At 44.6% G+C, this 21,154-nt stretch overlaps 1 protein-coding gene across 3 annotated transcripts in view; it reads right to left on the bottom strand.

Annotated features, from left to right (window-relative positions):
• LOC137370971 (glutamate receptor 4) overlaps positions 1-21,154 on the bottom strand; it is a 271,296-nt gene that overhangs the window by 76,543 nt on the left and 173,599 nt on the right. For all 3 annotated transcript variants that reach the window (XM_068032865.1, XM_068032864.1, XM_068032863.1), the window contains exon 9: positions 19,580-19,690. In XM_068032865.1, the coding sequence (XP_067888966.1) occupies positions 19,580-19,690 (111 nt within the window). The remainder of the gene's footprint in view (positions 1-19,579; positions 19,691-21,154) is intronic.

Genomic DNA, 21,154 nt, shown 5'->3' on the forward strand with positions numbered 1-21,154 from the left:
AAGGCCACTAGAATAATCCCAGTAGTGTGATCATACCTTTCTTGCTTCTCAATTCTAATCAAATGGATTCTGTCCTTACCCCTGAAAGACATCTTCTCTTTCCAACACTACAATGTCTTCCCTGATCAGTACTACCACTACACCTTCCTTTTTCCCTTCCCTATCTTTCCGAACATTTGTATCCTTGAATATTAAGCACTTAATCTTCACCATTTTTAAGCCATGTTTCCATTATTGCTACTACATCATATTCCAACATGGCTATTTGTGCTTGGAGCTCACCAACCTTATTCATCACACTTTGCGCATTTACATACATGCATTCTAAACCTGTCTTTGTATTCTTCATAGTCCTTCTTAGTCTGCTCCTATCTAATATGGTAATACTTGCTTCTCTAGTACTATCCAACACTCTCACTTTATGCACCTTATCCTGCTTTTCTACTTCTATATGCTGTAATCCATCCCCCTGCCAATTTAATTTGCATTATTATAGTAATGGATGTTGTCATAGGCTGACGAATGTCAAATATTTATGATTTGAATAAAATGAGTGAAACCAAAATTCCAAACTAAATATCAATAAAAAAGTTTTGTTTCCCAGCTTTTTTTTTTAATCATTCAGATAATTAGGTGACTGCTATTAAAATATTGTGAAAGTATTTTAAATGCAATAAATCAGTACACAATAAACACTGCTTGCTGCTACTTCTTCTTTGGCCTCCTTGTCTCGAGAGACAATGGGTAAGCGCCTGGAGGTGGTCAGTGGTTTGTGAAACAGCGCCTGGAGTGGCTATAAAGGCCAATTCTAGAGTGACAGACTGTTCCACAGGTGTTGCAGATAAAATTGGTTGTCGAGGCTGTTACACAGTTGGCTCTCTCCTTGCGCTTGTCTTTTTTCCTGCCAACAGCTAAGTCTCTTCGACTTGCCACTCCTTAGCCCCGCCTTTATGGCTGTCCGCCAGCTCTGGCGATCACTGGCAACTGACTCCCACGACTTGTGATCAATGTCACAGGACTTCATGTCGCGTTTGCAGGCGTCTTTAAAGCAGAAACATGGACGGCCGGTGGGTCTGATACCAGTGACGAGCTCGCTGTACAATGTGTCCTTGGGGATCCTGCCATCTTCCATGCGGCTCACATGGTCAAGCCATCTCAAGTGCCGCTGGCTCAGTAGGGTGTATATGCTGGGGATGTTGGCGTCCTCGAGGACTTCAGTGTTGGAGATACGGTCCTGCCACCTGATGCCAAGGATTCTCCGGAGGCAGCGAAGTTGGAATGAATTAAGTTGCTGCTCTTGGCTGACATACGTTGTCCAGGCCTCGCTGCCGTAGAGCAAGGTACTGAGGACACAGGCTTGATACACTCAGACTTTTGTGTTCCGTGTTAGTGCGCCATTTTCCCACACTCTCTTGGCCAGTCTGGACATAGCAGTGGATGCCTTTTCCATGCGCTTGTTGATTTCTGCATCGAGAGACAGGTTACTGGTGATAGTTGAGCCTAGGTAATGAACTCTTGAACCATTTCCAGAGCGTGGTCGCCGATATTGATTGATGGAGCATTTCTGACGTCCTGTCCCAGGATGTTCGTTTCTTGAGGCTAATGGTTAGGCCAAATTCTTTGCAGGCAGCCGCAATCCTGTCGATGAGTCTCTGCAGGCACTCCTCTGTGTGGGATGTTAATGCAGCATCGTCAGTAAAGAGGAGTTCCCTGATGAGGACCTTCCGTACTATGGTCTTCGCTCTTACACGGGCAAGGTTGAACACCCTGCCATCTGATCTTGTGTGGAGGAAAATTCCTTCTTCTGAAGACTTGAACGCATGTGAGAACAGCAGGGAGAAGATGATCCCAAACAGTGTAGGTGCGAGAACACAGCCCTGTTTCACGCCACTCAGGGGTCCGATGAGGCACCCCTATGCTGAATTGTGCCTTTCATATTGTCATGGAATGAGGTGATGATACTTAGTAGCTTTGGTGGACATCCGATCTTTTCTAGTAGTCTGAAGAGACCACGTCTGCTGACGAGGTCAAAGGCTTTGGTGAGATCTATTGCTACTAGACCTATATAAAAGATGGTAGCAATGATGGAGTTAGAGACAAATGTGAACTTTATAACAATTTGGTGTTTTAGAGTTAAACATGTGGCTTTGACTATATATTAAAAAGGTTTGAGAAACTTTAAATTTGTAGTGTTTTGTAATGCTAATAATCAACATGTGTAACAATTGTGCAGAATCAGTGGTGTGGGGACATAACAAGTTTTATTCCCAGACAGACAAATTTAGACAACATTGTGTAGGGCATCTGCCTGAAACAGGCATTAGGCTCATTGTCTTTGCCTGTTTCAAGCCCCTTAGCCAAATTGGGTTGCGACTGACTGTAGAATGCACCATGCTTGCTGCAAATAGTAGTTTAGGGCGCACAGCAGTCAAACCAGTTGTCCTTAAAAGCATTGTTGGAGGCTGCCACCAAAAAGGTAAGTACAAAATGTTATACTTACCTGAATGCATGCTGTTGCTGGTTCTTGTTTTCCCCTTCCGGATTGCCTTCAACCCCCTGACCTTAACTGCTGCCCTCGACCCGAGCACCAGCTGGCCAATCTCGCTCTCCAAACGTGCAAACAGCAATGAGCCTCTGGGGCCACAGCTGATGTCCCCAGATCTCTGGTATTATATAAATGAGACTGGCGGACCAATTTTCTGTGGTCCTGCACCAGACTTTTAAGCACTACTGCAGCAGCAGCTACATCCAGATCTAATTTCTATGCCATTGGACATTATTTAAAGCTGCCATGGGAAAATCAGATTTATTCGCCTGCACTGTTTCATTACTTATGATGAACACAAAACCTAGATTTATTTTATTTTAAAATTGTACGATCACTTATCATTTATTTTTGCTATTTGTCTCTAATTGAACAAAATTAGATTTAAATTAATTTAGGGATATAGAGGATTGGATAAGGAAAAAAAAGGAGGCTTATGGCAGATTCAAAGTGCTGAAAACAGCGGCGGCTCGAGAGGAGCAGAGAAAGTGTGGGGGGGGGGGGTACTTAAAAAAGTAATTAGGAATGCAAAGAGGGGACATGAAAAAACACTGGCAGGCAAGATAAAGGAAAATCCCAAGGCGTTTTATAAGTATATTAAGGGCAAGAGGATAACCAGGGAAAGAGTAGGGCCCATTAGGGTCCAAAGTGGCAATCTGTGTGTGGAGCTGGAGGATATAGGTGAGGTTTTAAATGATTACTTTTCATTTGTGTTCACTATGGAGAAGGACGATGTAGGTGTAGAGATCAGGAAGGGGAATTGTGATATAGTTGGACAAATTAGCACTGAAAGGGAGGAAGTATTAGCTGTTTTAGCGGGCTTAAAAGTGGATAAATCCCCAGGCCCAGATGAGATGTACCCCAGGCTGTTATGTGAGGCAAGGGAGGAGATAGCAGGGACTCTGACACAAATTTTCAAATCCTCTCTGGGCACAGGAGAGGTACCAGAGGACTGGAGGACAGCGAATGTGGTATCATTATTCAAGGATAGCAGGGATAAACCAGGTAATTACAGGCCAGTGAGTCTAACATCAGTGGTGGGGAAACTATTGGAAAAAATTCTGAGGGACAGGATTAATCTCCACTTGGAGAGGCTGGGATTAATCAGGGATAGTCAGCATGGCCTTGTCAGGGGGAGATCGTATCTAACAAACCTGATTGAATTTTTCGAGGTGGTGACTAGATGTGTAGATGAGGGTAAGGCAGTTGATGTAGTCTACATGGACTTCAGTAAGGCTTTTGATAAGGTCCCACATGGGAAATTGGTTAAGAAGGTAAGAGCCCATGGGATCCAGGGCAATTTGACAAATTGGATTCAAAATTAGCTTCATGGAAGGAGGCAGAGAGTGATGGTCGCGGGTTGTTTTTGCGAGTGAAAGCCTGTGACCAGTGGTGTACCACAGGATTCGGTGCTGGGACCCTTGCTGTTTATAGTGTACATTAATTATTTAGACGTGATTATAGGAGGTATGATCAGTAAGCTCGCAGATGACATGAAAATTGGTGGTCTCGTAAATAGTGAGGAGGAAAGTCTTAGATTACAGGATGATATAGATGGGTTGGTAAGATGGGCGGAGGAGTGGCAAATGGAATTTAATCCTGAGAAGTGTGACGCATTTTGGGAGGACTAACAAGGCAAGGGAATATACAATGGATGGTAGGACCCTAAAAATACAGAGAGTCAGGGGGACCTTGGTGTACTTGTCCACAGATCACTGAAGACAGCAGCACAGGTACGTAAGGTGGTTAGGAAGGCATATGGGATACTTGCCTTTATTAGCCGAGGCATAGAATATAAGAGCAGGGAGGTTATGATGGAGCTGCATAAAACGCTAGTTAGGTGACAGCTGGAGTACAGTTCTGGTCACTGCACTATAGGAAGGATGTAATTGCACTGGAGAGGGTGCAGAGAAGATTCACCAGGATGTTGCCTGGGCTGGAGCATTTCAGCTATGAAGAGAGACTGGGTAGGCTAGGGTGTTTCCCTTAGAGCAAAGAAGGCTGAGGGGGGACCAGATTGAGGTATACAAAATTATGAGGGGCATTGATAGGTTAAATAGGAAGAAACTTTTTCCCTTAGCGGAGTGATCAATAAGGAGGGGGCACAGATTTCAGGTAAGGGGCAGAAGGTTTAGAGGGGATTTGTGGAAAAAAAATTTCACCCAGAGGGTGGTTGGAATCTGGAACACACTATTTGAAGGGGTGGTAGAGGCAGGAACCCTCACAACATTTAAGAAGTATTTAGATGAGCACTTGAAATGCCATAGCAAACAAGGCTACGGGCCAAGTGCTGGAAAATGGGATTAGAATAGATAGGTGCTTGATGGCCGACACAGACACAATGGGCCAAAGGGCCTGTTTCTGTGCTGTATAATTCTATGACTCTGACTAAAACTGTTATTGTTAGGAACTGTAGCCAGCTCCCCTGAATTTAATGTAGTTGAGGCAACTTCCCTTTTGCTTTTCATCCTCAGACCTGTAGTCAGTGAGATTTTATTAAAGGCTTCCTGTTTTGCAAATAATTTGTGGCACCCAAATTAACAGCATAATTTATAGTAAATTTGCAATATACAAAGGGTAATTTTCAGACATCATGCTTCTAGTGAGTAACCTTGTCCTTGGGAATACATATCAGAAATTTGGGTACACACAGTGCATTATTTTGTGATCATTTACATTAATTGTGCACAGAGTATGCTGAATTTCTGATATGCAGTCCTGTCAGGCAATGCACCCCCGCTGAGAATACAAAGTCAGAAAATGAGCCTTATTGTTCTGAATATTAAAGGACATGTTTCCCTGCTTCATACTCAAGTTTTTCTGGGGAATTAATGAACTAATTCTAACTGAATGGATGTTGTTGCCTATTAATACTAATGCAGCCTGTAGTTCTTTACCTGACTCAGTTTAGGGCCTTTCAAAAATGCTGTCACTCACAAAGAGAACAGGATGTCATGTCACATAGAAACAGAAATAGCTTCTTGCCAGTTGAAGCAACAATTGTTTTACAACAGTTTTAATTACAGAAATCAAGTCAATAAAACAAGCATTACAACCTGGATTCTGATGTGCTGGTTTGGTGAATTAAATTAAATTAAATGAAATGGTGAATTAATTTTGAATTAAAGAGTCACTGGGGGCTAAACTCAATAACCCCCGAAAATAGGCAAGGGGATTGTGATGCACAATTAACGTGTATCTGTTGATTACAAGGGATGGAAGCATGTCAACTTTGTACTGCCTGCTCATTTCAATCATTTCAGCATTCAGCCAGCATTGTTCATTGGCTGCATGCATCAGCAGGGTGCCAATATCATGAGTGGCTAGCACCATTTAATGCTAACCTACACCTCTCAAAGCTGAGGTGCAATGTGGCTGCAGCAGGTGCTGGTAGTCATGCAGAAAGTGAACCTGACCAGGAAAAGATTGAAGAATGGCACAACATGGGCGAGAGCAGACTCTGAGGTTTTCGGAGGGTGCGCTTGAGGTCTTGGTGGAGGAAGGGGAAAGTAGGAGAGATGTCCCGTACCTGCAGGGGGCCAGGAGGCCCTCCAGACATACGCTCAGAAGACAGTGGGAGCAGATCGCCAGGGAGGTCAATGCCAAGAGTCAAACTGAAAACCTGGATGCAGTGCCACAAGAAGTTCAATGACCTTACACAAGTGGTCAAAGTCAGTGAATGTATCTTCAAATGTCATATTCCATCAACAGTGCCACTAACCTCAGACACTGCTCAATTCACCATTCCTCCATCACTTACCTTACAATAATATCTATCAACCAAGTCTCATTCTTGATATTCATATGTTCCACCCTAGCCTCACATATTTAGCCCTGCTGCAAGCCTCACATCCACAGCTCTCAGCTTGTACACACTGTCAGCTATTCAACCATGACAGCCACATCACCCAAACAAATTGCATGGTACATACTGACACTCTTCCCTCTGTCTTGCAGGACAAGATGGTGAAAAATGGAGATAGCAGGAGCTAACTGTTGTTCTAGTCATAAGTGGGACCTCAATTGCTGAGGCCATGAAAGTATCTTCATACCGAATCCTTCTTCCCTCATCTGGCACTCTCTTCAGATTTACAAGCTGCAGATGGTGTCAGCATACATCTCTTACTTTCCTCCCTCCCCACATCACAGACTTGCAGTGGGGGCTCAAATGCAGCTGGCACAGTGGACTGCCGCAGAATGAAGGCATTATAAGAACATAAGAAACAGGAACAGGGGTAGGCCATTCAGCCCTTCGAGCCTGCTCCGCCATTGAATGAGATCATGGCTGATCTTCTACTTCAACACCATTTTCCTGCACTATTCCTGTAACCCTTGATGTTTTTAATATGTAGAAATATCAGGCTTGAAATACTCAATGACTGGGCCTCCATAGCCCTTTGGGGCAGAGAATTCCAAAGATTCACCAGCCTCTGAGTGAAGAAATTCCTCCTCATCTCAGTCCTAAATGGCCTGCCCCTTATTCTGTGACTGTGTCCCCTGGTTCTAGACTCCCCAGGCAGGGGAAACATCCTACCTGCATCTACCCTGTCGAGCCCTGTAAAAATGTTCTATGTTTGAATGAGATCAATTCTCATTCTTCTAAACTCCAGAGAATAAAGGCCCAGTCTATTTAATCTTTCCTCAAAGGATAATCCCTCCATCCCAGGAATTCATTTGGTGAACCTTTGTTGCATTCTCTCTATGGCAAGTATATCTTTCCTTAGGTAAGGAGACCAAAACTGCACACAATCCTCCAGGTCTCACCAAGACTCTATATAATTGCAGTAAGACATCTTTACTCCTATACTCAAATCCTCTTGTAATAAAGGCCAACATACTATTTGCCTTCTTAATTGCTTGCTGTACCTACATGTTAGTTTTCAGTGACTCATGAACAAGGACACCCAAGTCCCTTTGAAGTTCAACACTTCCCAGCCTCTCACCATTTAAGAAATACTCTCTAGTTTTTTCTTCCTACCAAAGTGAATAACCTATGACTGCTGCTAGGGTATAAGTTACTGATCCGCATGATTCATTGCCTATGGTCACACACCAGCTGGAGGTTGAGGGAGTGGAATCCCTTTTGGTTCCGGTATATGGCAGAGTTGGCATGCAGCACAAGCAAAGCGATGTACGTGCAGTCAACGGCACCATGTACCATAGGGAAGCCTGCAATCCAAGTGAAACCATGTGAAATGAAATGTAGTTCGCTCTCTGAGTACAGAGTAGAGAGCCTCAGTGACCTCCTTTATGCAATAGTGGATGATGCAAATATCTCCAGCTCCAGCCTGGAGGGAACCAGACGCATAAAAGTTCATGATGACAGTCACCTTCACAGCCACTGGCAATGCTGTCCTCACGCTGCTCTGAGGATGTAGTTGTGGTTGCAGCAGGTGGTAGATTTCAGTGAGAACATCTTTATGGACACACAAACATCTCCGTGTTCCTCACTGAAGTTCAGGTAGAAGAATTGCTTCCTCAACTCCCTGGGTAGATATGGCCTCCTGCTGACAGCCTTTCTTCCTCTCCTCCTCCACCATCTTCCAGAAGCTTTTCCTGCTCTGTACAACCTCTGTCCATTCTCCAAGTCATGCTGTATTGCAAGGGGCATGCCTGCGAGTGCAATCATGTCTGGGAGAAAGTGGTTTGTGCAGAAGCCTCAAAGTCAGCAAAAACCCCTTATGCATCTGCCAAACCCACTCCCTATAGAGTTTTACAACTTTACACAACTACAGAAAGCACCAAACGTTTGTAGACTCGAAGCAACAGCTAGAATTACTCGACTAGGAACTAACCTGTAAGTAATTGATATCCTGTTAAATAGCATTGGTCTTTGTTGGGGGGGTGGGGAAGTCCTTCCTGCTGCTGAATGTGTGTTTGGCTGTGCGAGGCTAAGAGAGGGTGTAACCTTGAGCGTTGAGCTCCAAAATGGCATCGCTGACGTCAAATCAACGTTGTATGTGGAGTGACATCATGATCTGCCTGCGTTCACTAATATGGTGCCCACCATAAGCCTCCCCACAAGTATGTGTGCATGTTGCAGATGGCATTTTGGAGCTCTAAGGGTACTTGCATTGCCAAAAAAATGGTCGCAAACAATCCCAATTTCTTGCCCAATGAGTTTAACTAAAAAAGAAATACAGTGCAATCCAGTTATGGTAACTGATTTGGATAGGCATTGTAACCAGAGCACTGCTGTTCTAAAGTGCTGGTGAACAGCATTGTTAACAGCTGAGCAGCAGTAACCAGTGTTTTAAAGAGTAACCTACATAACAATCCAGATGTGGTGTACAACCATTCTGATAAAGGCAAGTGATTTGCTATGATAAGTGATTTGTTATCACTCAACAAATCTCAAAAACTGGCATTTTCAATGTCACTGAGCCTTTATGCAGAATTGTGCTGCTTGGACGGAATATCATACCACATGCTGTTAATAAGAAAGTTTATGGATTTGTTTTGGGATTTTGCGTTGCTCCAAATTATTGCCCTAATTCTGATTATAAGCCAGAAATGACTGCTGGTGACATCAGCAGACGAACATTGGATGTGTTTGCAAGACATTGCTCTGCTATTTTAAATGGGTAAATGCCATTGTTGAGACATGGGAAGGAAGGAGTTAAGTTGAAAGTGAGCAGAAAGGACATATGATAATGAATGCATGATTAAATTAGCAAAAGACAAAGGCCCTGATCACCTCAGCAATTGATTAAATTAGCAGCTTGAAAACTAATTTAACTCAGGCTGATACTGGCAGCAGCTGTAAATGCATTGGAAGCAGTTCAGAGAAGGTTTACTAGACTTCTAACTGGAATGAGCGGGTTGTCTTATGATGAAAGGTTGGACAGACTAGGAGATTAGAAGAGTAAGAGGCAACTTGATTGAAACATACAAGATCCTGAGGGGTCTTGACAGGCTGAATGTGGAAAGGGTGGGCTGGATTCCATAGGCCCGCCGCCAAAATAGGTGGTGGACGAAGAAAATGGCGTCCCGCACACACGGGGCACACATCACGGAGCCGTCACGATTCCAAACGTGGCACCTCATTGGCATGGCTGGGGCGGCCGCCCCCCCGATGACATGGAGAGGGCGGGCGAGCTGTCCCTGGCAATGACGCTAGTGCCATTCTTAACAGTCTTAGTGCCCCAAACGACCGTTTCAAATGTTAAAGGAACATTGCATTTTACAGTAATAAAAGTAATTGAAAAAAATCTTTCCATCCTCTCTCCCACCCCCCAATAGCCTTACATTTAATTCCTTGCCCGCTCAACCCCAAAATACTTACATTGACGACATGACCTTCCATCCGTGAAGTTCATAAACTTTAACTCTCAACCCCTTTCCACCATCCCCCCAACCAATCCGAAGAATTTGACCCCACTCTCTGTTCCCCCCACCCCCCCAGCAGTGAGACAAGTACCTGCTCCCCACAGGAGTCGTGCCTCATTTCCCCGGATGGGGATCCAAAGGCACAGCATTGCTGGCTGCCAGAATGACAATTGCGGCAGCAAATCAGGTGATGGGACCTTCATTAATTCAGGTAAAGTAATTTATTTAAATATGTAAATCGTGGTCCCATCACCGAGCGGCAGGAGGGCTGACACAAGGCCTCTCTGTCTCCGTTGACATCAGGCCCTCACGGCATTGGACTCAGTGGTAGGCCTCATCTGCAGCATTCTTCATGCCACCCTGCCACCATTCCCGACGTCTAGGGCTCTATAAAATTCAGCCTGATGTTTCCCCTTGTGGAAGAATCTAGAACAAGGGGTTACTATTTCAAAATAAGGGGTCGCCCATTTAAGACAGAGATGAGAAGAACTTTTTTCTCTGAGGGTTGAGCAGCTGGTGTAGAAGGGAGGGTTTCAGATATCTGGACCATTGGGATCTCTTCAGGGACAGGTGGGACCTGTACAAGAAGGATGGGTTGCATCTAAACTGGAAGGACACAAATATCCTGGCTGCGAGGTTTGCTAGCGTCACTCAGGAGGGTTTAAACTAGTGTGGCAGGGGGGTGTGAACCAGAGCAGTAGGACAGCAAGTGAAATAAATGAAGGGCAACTAGTAAATAAGGCCAGTAAGACTAAGAGGAAGAGCAGGCAGGGAGATGTTGCGGAGAACAGCGGGACTGGTGGTCTGAAGTACATTTGTTTCAATGCAAGAAGTATAACAGGTAAGGCAGATGAACTTAGAGCTTGGATTAGTACTTGGAACTATGATGTTGTTGCTATTACAGAGACTTGGTTGAGGGAAGGACGGGATTGGCAGCTAAATGTTCCAGGATGTAGAAGCTTCAGGCGGGATAGAGGGGGATGTAAAAGGGGTGGGGGAGTTGCATTACTGGTTAAGGAGAATATCACAGCTGTACTGCGGGAGGACACCTCGGAGGGGTCATGCAGTGAGGCAATATGGGTGGAGCTCAGGAAGGGTGCAGTCACGATGTTGGGGGTTTAAGGACAGAGAAGGGAATCTATGTGTGGAGCCAGAGGAAATGGGCAAGGTACTAAATGAGTACTTTGCATCAGTATTCACCAAGGAGAAGGACGTGGTGGATGATGAGCCTAGGGAAGGGAGTGCAGATAGTCTCAGTCATCTCATTATCAAAAAGGAGGAGGTGTTGGGTGTCTTGCAAAGCATTAAGGTAGATAGGTCCCCAGGGCCTGATGGGATCTACCCTAGAATACTGAGGGAGGTAAGGGAAGAAATTGCTGGGGCCTTGACAGAAATCTCTGCATCCTCATTGGCTACAGGTGAGGTCCCAGAGGACTGGAGAATAGCCAATGTTGTTCCTTTCTTTAAGAAGGGTAGCAAGGATAATCCAGAAAATTATAGGCTGGTGAGCCTTACGTCAGTGGTAGGGAAATTATTAGAGAGGATTCTTCGGGACAGGATTTACTCTCATTTGGAAACAAATAGACTTATTCGCGAGAGGCAGCATGGTTTTGTGAAGGGGAGGTAATGTCTCACTAATTTGATTGAGTTTTTTGAGAAATTAAAAAGATGATTGATGAAGGAAGAGCAGTGGATGTTATCTATATGGACTTCAGTAAAGCCTTTGACAAGGTCCCTCATGGCAGACTGATACAAAAGGTGAAGTCACATGGGATCAGAGGGGAGCTGGCAAGTTGGATACAGAACTGGCTCAGTCATAGAAGACAGAGGGGAGCAGTGGAAGGGTGCTTTTCTGAATGGAGGGATGTGACTAGTGGTGTTCCGCAGGGATCTGTGCTGGGACCTTGGCTGTTTGTAGTATATATAAATGATTTGGAGGAAAATGTAGCTGGTCTGATTAGTAAGTTTGCGGATGACACAAAGGTTGGTGGAGTTGCGGATAGTGATGAGGATTGTCAGAGGATACAGCAGGATATCGATCGGTTGGAGACTGGGGCGGAGAAATGGCAGATGGAGTTTAATCCAGACAAATGTGAGGTAATGCATTTTGGAAGGTCTAATGCAGGTGGGAAGTATACAGTAAATGGCAGAACCCTTAGGAGTATTGACAGGCAGAGAGATCTGGGCGTACAAGTCCACAGGTCACTGAAAGTGGCAATGCAGGTGGATAAGTTAGTCAAGAAGGCATACGGCATGCATGCCTTCATCGGTCGGGGCATAGAGTATAAAAATAGGCAAGTCATGCTGCAGCTGTACAGAACTTTAGTTAGGCCACAATTAGAATATTGCATGCAATTCTGGTCGCCACACTACCAGAAGGACGTGGAGGCTTTGGAGAGGGTACAGAAGAGGTTTACCAGGATGTTGCCTGGTCTGGAGGGTATTAGCTATGAGGAGAGGTTGGATAAACTCAGATTTGTTTTCACTGGAACGACAGAGGTGGAGGGGCAACATGATAGAGGTTTACAAAGTTATAAGTGGCATGGACGGAGTGGATAGTCAGAAGCTTTTTCCCAGGGTGGAAGAGTCAGTTACTAGGGGACATAGGTTTAAGGTGCGAGGGGCAAAGTTTAGAGAGGATGTGCGAGGCAAGTTCTTTACACAGAGGGTGGTGAGTGCCTGGAACTTGTTGCCGGGGGAGGTGGTGGAAGCAGGTACCGTAGAGACGTTTAAGAGGCATCTTGACAAATACATGAATAGGATGGGAATAGAGGGATATGGACCCCAGAAGTGCAGAAGGTTTAAGTTTAGGCAGGTATCAAGATAGGCGCAGGCTTGGAGGGCCGAATGGCCTGTTCCTGTGCTGTACTGTTCTTTGTTCTTTGAGTGTCTTTGGAACTCTCTTCCTGAAAAGGCAGTGGAAGCAGAGTCTTTAAATACTTTTAAGGTAGAGGTAGATAGATTCTTGATAAGCAAGGGGGTGAAAGGCGAGTGTGTTTGCTGCTCAGATGGGAATGTGAGGTGCCTGGAGAGAGAGGAATGAGTGGAGCTGCCAGGTGTATTGTTCTGAGGAGTGCTGTGCAGGAGAATGCTGGGCAAGTCAGAGTGTGGACTTGGCACCTGAAAGTGTTATGCTGCTCACCTGTTATGCCCTCCCGAGATCCTGGATCCTCTTGGCGCACTGTCTCCAGGTTGGAGGGAGCACAGTTTTGCTGCTGACTTCCTCGGTCACTTCCATACATGCCTGCTTGGTTGGAGGTTGTCCTCTTCCTCCTATCCTTGGGGGAGCTCACCTCACTGCAGCTCCTAAGATCCTGCTGCAGGACCTCCAGATAAGAGTGAGACCCCTGGGGAGCAGCTTTCCCAGGTCACCTCTCCATTCCTATGGTTTCTGCAGCCTCAAAAATCCAACCTGGGTTCCCGACCAGGAAATTGTCCCACAGTTCCAGCAGGGACTCAATGCAGAAAACTCTGCTCTATGTATTTTTGTTCAGTGGTGATCATAGGCCCACATGAGGACCAATCCAGGACCAACTTCTCTAAATAAAAAGTAGGGCTGTTTTGCATGTCAAAACAATATACGTTTATTGCAAAGCAGTAGGTTTTCATGATTAAACATCCCTGTAGTTTGATAAACAAAAGATGCTGGAAATACAAAGCAGTTCCATAACAAAAGGACAGGTCCATGTTAAGTTATCTATTCTCTTTTCAGATTCTGATGGACCCTCTGAGTATTTCCAATGTTTTATGTTTTTATTTCACATCTTCACCATTCACAGTTTCTCTTTATATCATCCTTGTGGATCTATTGCGTGCACCCTTCAGAGGCAATCTTCATTGGCTACATTGATTTACACTTGCAGGTGCTCAATAAATTTCCAATTGTCACAGTCGACTAAGCACTGTCAATCTTCTCATGCACATGACGTAAAGAGGTTGTTATGCGGTCAGTGTTCAGATAAATGTAATTAACTGTTCTAATTCTGAAAAACTGCAACAAGCCAGAGGCTTATTATTCAAAGTAATTTATTCCAAAGCTTCCAAAGTAAGTAGGTTTTGACACTTTCCAATCCCTGTCTATCTAATCTTAAAAGGACTTTGTCCTCTTGGTAAGGGGTTCTGCTTCTATTCTAAGATTTTGAATACTCCACTCCAGGCTAGGAATGTTGTGAGTAAGTAGAGTGAAGTGCAGCTAATTAATCCTGTGTCAGTACTCCCACCCACTCCTGTGAAATGGGCATAATATTCACACAGGATCAGCAGTGAAATTAGCTGCCAATTTAATTCAACTAATTATACATTTGAATTAAACCACCAGCTCATTGCATGCTACTGTAAAATTAGTTCAGGAAGCAGGCATTTAGATATGAAAGACAAGTCGACCAAAATTTTGCTCATACTAGACAAGCTTTTACTGATGCATTTGAAACATCTGTTCATCTTTGAGAAAGAAGGTGGAAAGCAAACTGTACTTAATATTTCCTGGATAAGTTTTAGTGTCACCAATCCAAGTAGGTTCTCCTGTTGTCACATAGTTACTCACTGTCCTTTTCACTTTTTCCTTATGTGGGTAATGACAACTGATCTTGTCATGTGATAGAAAGCAAGTGATTTTTCTGAGATGATAATTTTGGGCCCTTTATAAAATTTTTTGGTTTTGCATTATTTCTGTTTTTATTACAGGAAATATAGGAGTTCCTTTCAGTCCCTGTGTGTGTTTTCTGAATTTTTGTATTTAACCAAAGTGAATGAAGTCACTCCTGGTAATAGAACATATCTCCCATTTTTTGCCATTCACCTGAATAAGCAGTCAGGACTGCAATTTATACAAACATACGAATTAGGAGCGGGAGTAGGCCATTTGGCCCCTCGAGCCTGCTCCACCGTTTGATAAGATCATGGCTGATCTGAATGTGGCCTCAACTCCACTTTCCTGTCTTCCCCCCCACCCCCCCACCCCCGTAACACTTGACTCCCTTATCTATCAAGAATCTATCTAACTCAGCCTTGAATATATTCAATGATCCAGTCTCGACTGCTCTCTGGGGAAGTAAATTCCACAGACTGATAACCCTCTGAGAAAAACATTTCTCTTCATCTTTGTCTTAAATTGAAGACCCCTAATTTTTAAATTGTGTCCCCTAATTCTAATCTTGCCCATAAGTGGAAACATCCTTCCAGCATCCACCCTGTCAAGTCCCCTCAGGATCTTATATGTTTCAACAAGATCACCTCTTATTCTTCTAAATTCCAATGGGTATAGGCCCATGAGTATGTCTCAGCAAAAAGTTGGCATGTCTGAAAATGCAGCAGCTCCTCGATATTGTACAGGAATGTCAATCCAGACTTTGTACTCAAATCCATCTTAAACTCACTACATTTTGATTTAGGGCTAAGCTGACGCAGTTTGATTGCAATGCTGCAGTGGAGTATCAATGTACCATGGGTGACTGAGCATTCCACAGCAATATGAAGAACAAATAACTTGCACATACATAGCACCTATTAAAATTTGCAGACCAGCTCAAAAACACTTCACTTTGAACTAGTGTGTGAATTCCCACAGGGAATCTCACAGTTGTATGTCATAAGTTCAGCAGAAAAATCGTAGAAGCCCAAGAAAAACAATATAAACAGCATTAATTTGATTTTGGTGACGTAGGTTAATACAAAACTCTTCATTTCTCTTCAAATGGGGATGGGGCCGTACTGGACCTGGTATTGGGGAATGAGCCCGGGCAGGTGGTCGAAGTTTCAGTAGGGGAGCATTTCAGGAACAGTGAGCATAATTTTAAGGTACTTGTGGATAAGGATAAGAGTAGTTCTCAGGTGAAGGTGCTAAATTGGGGGAAGGCTAATTATAACAATATTAGGCAGGAACTGAAGAATTTAGATTGGGGGCGGCTGTTTGCGGGTAAATCAACATCTGACATGTGAGAGTCTTTCAAATGTTAGTTGATTAGAATCCAGGACCAGCATGTTCCGGTGAGGAAGAAGGATAAGGTTGGCAAGTTTCGGAAACCTTGGATAACGCGGGATATTGTAAGCCTAGTCAAAAAGAAAAAGGAAGCATTCGTAAGGGCTGGAAGGCTAGGAACAGACGAATCCCTTGAGGAATATAAAGACAGTAGGAAGGAATTTAAGCAAGGAGTCAGGAAGGCTACAAGGGGTCATGAAAGGTCATTGGCAAACAGAATTAAGGAAAATCCCAAGGCTTTTTATACGTATATAAAGAGCAAAAGGGTAACCAGGGAAAGGGTTGGCCCACTCAAGGACAGAGAAGGGAATCTATGTGTGGAGCCAGAGGAAATGGGCGAGGTACTAAATGAGCACTTTGCATCAGTATTCACCAAAGAGAAGGACTTGGTGGATGATGAGTCTAGGGAAGGGAGTGTAGATAGTCTCAGTCATCTCATTATCAAAAAGGAGGAGGTGTTGGGTGTCTTGCAAAGCATTAAGGTAGATAAGTCCCCAGGGCCTGATGGGATCTACCCCAGAATACTGAGGGAGGCAAGGGAAGAAATTGCTGGGGCCTTGACAGAAATTTTTGCATCCTCATTGGCTACAGGTGAGGTCCCAGAGGACTGGAGAATAGCCAATGTTGTTCCTTTGTTTAAGAAGGGTAGCAAGGATAATCCAGAAAATTATAGGCTGGTGAGCCTTACGTCAGTGGTAGGGAAATTATTAGAGAGGATTCTTCGGGACAGGACTTACTCCCATTTGGAAACAAATGAACTTATTAGCGAGAGGCAACATGGTTTTGTGAAGGGGAGGTCGTGTCTCACTAATTTGATTGAGTTTTTTGAGGAAGTGACGAAGGTGATTGATGAAAGAAGGGCAGTGGATGTTATCTATATGGACTTCAGTAAAGACTTTGACAAGGTCCCTCATGGCAGACTGGTACAAAAGGTGAAGTCATACGGGATCAGAGGTGGGCTGGCAAAATGGATACAGAACTGGCACAGTCATAGAAGACAGAGGGTAGCAGTGGAAGGGTGCTTTTCTGAATGGAGGGATGTGACTAGTGGTGTTCCGCAGGGATCTGTGCTGGGACCTTTGCTGTTTGTAGTATATATAAATGATTTGGAGGAAAATGTAGCTGGTCTGATTAGTAAGTTTGCGGACGACACAAAGGTTGGTGGAGTTGTGGATAGTGATGAGGATTGTCAGAGGATACAGCAGGATATCGATCGGTTGGAGACTTGGGCGGAGAAATGGCAGATGGAGTTTAATCCAGACAAATGTGAGGTAATGCATTTTGGAAGGTCTAATGCTGGTGGGAAGTATACAGTAAATGGCAGAACCCATAGGAGTATTGACAGGCAGAGAGATCTGGGCGTACAGGTCCACAGGTCACTGAAAGTGGCAACGCAGGTGCATAAGGTAGTCACAAGGGCATACGGCATGCTTGCCTTCATCGGTCGGGGCTTAGAGTATAAAAATTGGCAAGTCATGTTGCAGCTGTACAGAACCTTAGTTAGGCCACACTTAGATTATTGCGTGCAATTCTGGTCGCCACACTACCAGAAGGACGTGGAGGCTTTGGAGAGGGTACAGAAGAGGTTTACCAGGATGTTGCCTGGTCTGGAGGGCATTAGCTATGAGGAGAGGTTGCATAAACACGGATTGTTTTTACTGGAATGACGGAGGTGGAGGAGCAACATGATAGAGGTTTACAAAGTTATGAGTGGCATGGACAGAGTGGATAGTCAGAAGCTTTTTCCCAGGGTGGAAGAGTCAGTTACTAGGGGACATAGGTTTAAGGTGCGAGGGGCAAAGTTTAGAGGGGATGTGCGAGGCAAGTTCTTTACACAGAGGGTGGTGAGTTCCTGGAACTTGCTGCCGCGGGAGGTGGTGGAAGCAGGTACGATAGCGACGTTTAAGGGGCTTCTTGACAAATACATGAATAGGATGGGAATAGAGGGATACGGTCACCGGAAGTGCAGAAGGTTTTAGTTTAGGCAGGCATCAAGATCGGCGCAGGCTTGGAGGGCCGAATGGACTCTTCCTGTGCTGTACTGTTCTTTGTAAATACTGTCAAGGGATCTTTAATCTCCACCTAAAACATTGGGACAGGCTGATAGTCCCATCTGAAGGATGGCAACTCTGAATGCTGCATTTACTCAATGCTATACTGGAAGGTCAGTTTAAATTATGCAGTAAAGTCCAGGAGTGAGGCCTGAACCCACCCCATTCTGACTCAAAAATAGGAGCTGACACTGTGACCTCGAAACTCCAAGGTTGGAGAGGGTGTAGATCTCATTTCCACCTGGAGATGGGGCCTTAGAAAGCAGCCCTTCTGGAATTCCACCCAATTTAAATTATACTGGGGAGGGAGGAGGAGGGGGGTGTGGGAGAGCAGGGAGCAGGGGAAAGGTCCGCAGGCAGATCTGAAAGATTGTGGGGGTGGGGGGAGATTATGGGGAGGGATTTTCCAAGAAATTGAAGGGAATGATCACATACGGTTGCAGCGATCACAGGAGGGTTGGGAGGAGATGTCTGGAGATTGTGGGGAGGGAAACAGATTGCATAACGTCTGCTTGAAGGACCAGGGAAGCACTCCTGCTCCTCTCGGCCCACAATCACTCCTTGAAAAGCACTTTTCTGCTGGATCTGACAACTTCAGTTGACACGTTTCCATGGCCCCGTGAAACCCAACAAACGGGCATTAAATCCAAATCGCTGATAAAACCTAAGGCATGAAGCCTCATTTAAATATTATAATTAATCACCCATCTCTCAGGAGCTGGTTACTCATCCAATCTAAAACTACCCTGGCTAAACCAACAGTAGGCATGTTCACGATGAATTAGGGACGGGTTTCCTACTTCTAAGAATTGAATCCCTCACCCCCACCTGCTGTCCCGACACTGTCCCGCCCATCCTGGGATTTAAAATTACCCTCACACTGTTGGTGAATGAAAATTTCACACCGCCATTATTGGTAGTGCTGGTCTGAAGGCTGATCTCACACATCATATAAACTGGCTGTCAGCAGGACTTTCTTTCTGTGGTATTCTGTGACCCTGCTCTAATATTGACAAACAGGAATGAACAACCCAGATGATGTATTATGAGGTCAATGGACATTTTGCTGTGCTCTATGCTGCAAATTGAAGACAGAGGTTGAAATTCTACCAACTGGTCTCAGACCTGTATCTGACACCCACACAAACCAAAAACCTGTGTTGCTATTTTCTCCTTTTAATACAACAAATATCTGATATGCTACTTCTTCAATTTGTTGCTTTAATATTCTTTTCTTGGTATGGAATTTACTAGATACAGCAGTGTGTTTAAGAAGCCATATACCCTTACTGTAGTAAAGCTGGTGATAGCAATTCAGTTGCCAACTCAATATCAAATAAAGATATGAATATTTTTAAAATTTAGATAGTAGAAGATATCAAAGATTGGCTACCGGTATTATTACTCTGTCAGGGTTGCCTTATGTAGGTGTGGCTGCAGATCACATGATTGCAGCTTGACCTTATTCCCCAGGTAGTCTGTCAAATGGTTAAGATACAAGAAGGGGAAAGTCTATTTAAAAGTGAAGAATTTGTAAGAGAACACTTGAATCAACAATGAGTTAATGACAAAAATGATATTCTGCCCCTTAAAACTAGCAAAATATGAACTGAAAACAAGAAGTACCTGGAGCACACATGTACCTGCCAGAAAAAAAACAAGAAACAATTGGCTTACCAATATTGTGGTGACATAAATGGTCCTGTTTTCTATGGCAGAAGAATCATTCGGGAACATCATCTCATTCTGAATTAGAACTAGCTTGTCTGCATCGTTCCAGTAACCAATCTATGAATCAGAAGGTAAGTGATTAATGCCTGGACTTTTTACTTTTTGCCTGTGTACTGATCTGCTGCTATTATTAATGTGAAACTATGCACGAAAAGACTGATGTCTGTTACTGGGAAGGAGACTTTGGGCTTGATTTTCAGCCCTCGTTGGGGCCAGCAACGGTGGACAGGCGCGAACAATATCGCTGCCAGCCTGTGTGCCTGTTCACTAGCTCCATCCTGCCACTGGCCATTTTCCTGGAGGCGGGATGGGGGATGGTAGGACTACCTGCCCGCACACAGTGGGTAGCTGATTAAACCAATTAACGGCCTCTTAAGACATGTTAACAGAGGCCAAGTGGGATTTTCCCGTTGGCCTCGAGGACTCTGCAGGCAGCAGGGGCCAGTTGAGGTGCCTGGAGCTGGCCTCCCAGTGGCAGACTTGGGTGGGGGCTGGGGGGGTGGGTGGTGGGTACTGTGGTCCAGGCAGGTTTAGATGCCCACTCTGCCAGCCTGGGTACACCAGCTGCAGGCTGCCCTGTAGAGGGGTTCCACCAGCCCCACAGTAGTAGACTCACTGCAAAGTTCATTTGTTAATTTAAAATTTAAAAAGTTGGAGAGAGGGTGCCTCCATTTTGAAGCACCCTCTCTCTCACTTACCTGCCATGACACCCTATGCTGCTTTCAAGCTGGAAGGCCTCTGATTGGCTATCCAGCTTTGAGATTCCCACCCGCTGTCCTGACTTGGATGGTGAGCCTAACCTCTGGCCATTAATTGGCCGCTCCAGGGGAAATCACATTGGGTGGCTTCTGACCCCCATTTGAGCCTGACGGCAGGGTTCAGAAGGCTGCAGGGAAATGCTGCCCTTTGTGGTGACAGTTATGTGCAAGTAATGCAATAACAGCTTGGCAAAGGTTTTGTCGAAAAACATTTCCGTAAAGACAGTATCCCTTTATATTAATACAAAATGATAATTTCAGAAGCATTAGGATGGGCAATAAATGCTGGCCTAGCCAGTGACGCCACATCCCATGAATGAATAAAAAAAAGTAAAACCAAACTTTTTCACTCGAGTTCAGTCTGAATCCAAATTAAGGAGAAGTAAGTGGACACAATACATTCCTAAAGAACAATGTGGCATGGATATCATTCACGTGAAGTTGGTGTTGCTTGTAAGATCAACTTTTATTGCCCATCCTTAATTGCCTTTGAGAAGGTGGTGGTGAGCTGCCTTCTTGTACCACTGCAGTCTGTGTAGGGAATGTACACCCACAGTGCTATTAGAGTTTGGAGTTACCGGATTTTGACCCACTGACAATGAAGAAACAGCGATATAGTTCCAAGTTAGGATGGTGTGTGACTCGGAGGGGAACTTGCAGGTGGTGGTATTTATTTGTGCTTGCTGCCCTTGCCCTTCTAGCTGGTAGAGGTTGCAGGTTTGGGAAGAAGCCTTGGAGAGTTGCTGGTGTGCATCTTGTAGAT

The sequence above is a fragment of the Heterodontus francisci genome, chromosome 6 (assembly GCF_036365525.1).
Source record: "Heterodontus francisci isolate sHetFra1 chromosome 6, sHetFra1.hap1, whole genome shotgun sequence".
Lineage (NCBI taxonomy): Eukaryota > Metazoa > Chordata > Chondrichthyes > Heterodontiformes > Heterodontidae > Heterodontus > Heterodontus francisci.